The sequence below is a fragment of the Corvus brachyrhynchos genome, unplaced genomic scaffold, assembly GCF_000691975.1.
Source record: "Corvus brachyrhynchos isolate BGI_N302 unplaced genomic scaffold, ASM69197v1 scaffold5104, whole genome shotgun sequence".
Classification (NCBI taxonomy): domain Eukaryota; kingdom Metazoa; phylum Chordata; class Aves; order Passeriformes; family Corvidae; genus Corvus; species Corvus brachyrhynchos.
In genome coordinates this window covers 4,674-5,571 of record NW_008237851.1, presented here as the reverse complement: position 1 = coordinate 5,571, position 898 = coordinate 4,674, and the positions used below count along the sequence as shown (strand labels likewise).

The following is an 898-nucleotide window of genomic DNA, read 5'->3' as shown; positions in this document are numbered from 1 at the left end:
TCCCTATTGATCCCTATTGACCCCTATCGATCCCCATTGACCCTTATCGATCCCCATTGATCTCTATTGATCCCTATTGATCCCTATCGATCCCTATTGACCCCTATGGACCCCTATTGATCCCTATTGATCCCTACTGACCCCTACTGACCCCTATGGAACCCTTCTGATCCCTATTGACCCCTATCGATCCCTATCGATCCCTACCGACCCCTACTGACCCCTATGGATCGCTGTTGACCTGCAGGGCATCCCCGGGGTACCTATAGGATCTATAGGGCGCAGAGGGGATCTGTAGGGCCCGTCGGTCCCACCTGCGTCCCGCAGCCAGGTCTCCAGCAGCGGTTTCAGCTTGCACATGTTCTTGAAGCTCAGGTTCAGCGCCTCGAAGCGCGAGATCGTCGTCTGGCTGAAGTCGTTCCCGTAGAGCTTCCCCATGGCCAGCCCCACGTCCCCCTATAGGATCGGGGGGTCAAGGGGACCCCAAAACCTCCCAGGGGAGCCCAAGAGTCCCGAGAGTCTCCCCAAAAAAATCCCAGATCTGCCCCGAAAAACCTGACCCCAAAAAAAACCCCAAATCCCCTATACCCAAACCCTCCTAAATCTCCCCCAAATCCTCCCCCGAACTCCTTAAATCCCACCTGGGACCCCCAAAAAACTGCAAATCCCCCCAAATCCCTCCTAAAACCCCCCTAAAATCCCAAAAAAAAACCCAAAAAATCCCCAAAAAATCCCAAAAAATCCAAAAAAACCCAAAAACCCCCCAAAAACCCCAAATCGCACCTGGGTGAAGCCCAGCTTGATCCGCCTCTGTTTGAAGGTGCGGGCGAACTGCTCCAGCTCCTCGAGGTCGCTCGGCTCCTCCGGGGGGGGGCCCCGGGGGGGCGCGGGGCCGTTT

At 55.8% G+C, this 898-nt stretch overlaps 1 protein-coding gene across 1 annotated transcript; it reads right to left on the bottom strand.

Moving 5' to 3' along the window:
• Positions 1 to 6: 6 nt before the first annotated feature.
• On the bottom strand, positions 7 to 897 carry LOC108446222 (POU domain, class 2, transcription factor 2-like; the record flags this gene model as incomplete). The annotated part of the gene is made up of 2 exons (XM_017732181.1): positions 7 to 456; positions 784 to 897. Coding segments are annotated over 2 exons (357 nt in total), but the record flags the coding sequence as incomplete, so codon positions are not given.
• Between the last annotated feature and the right edge of the window lies 1 nt (position 898).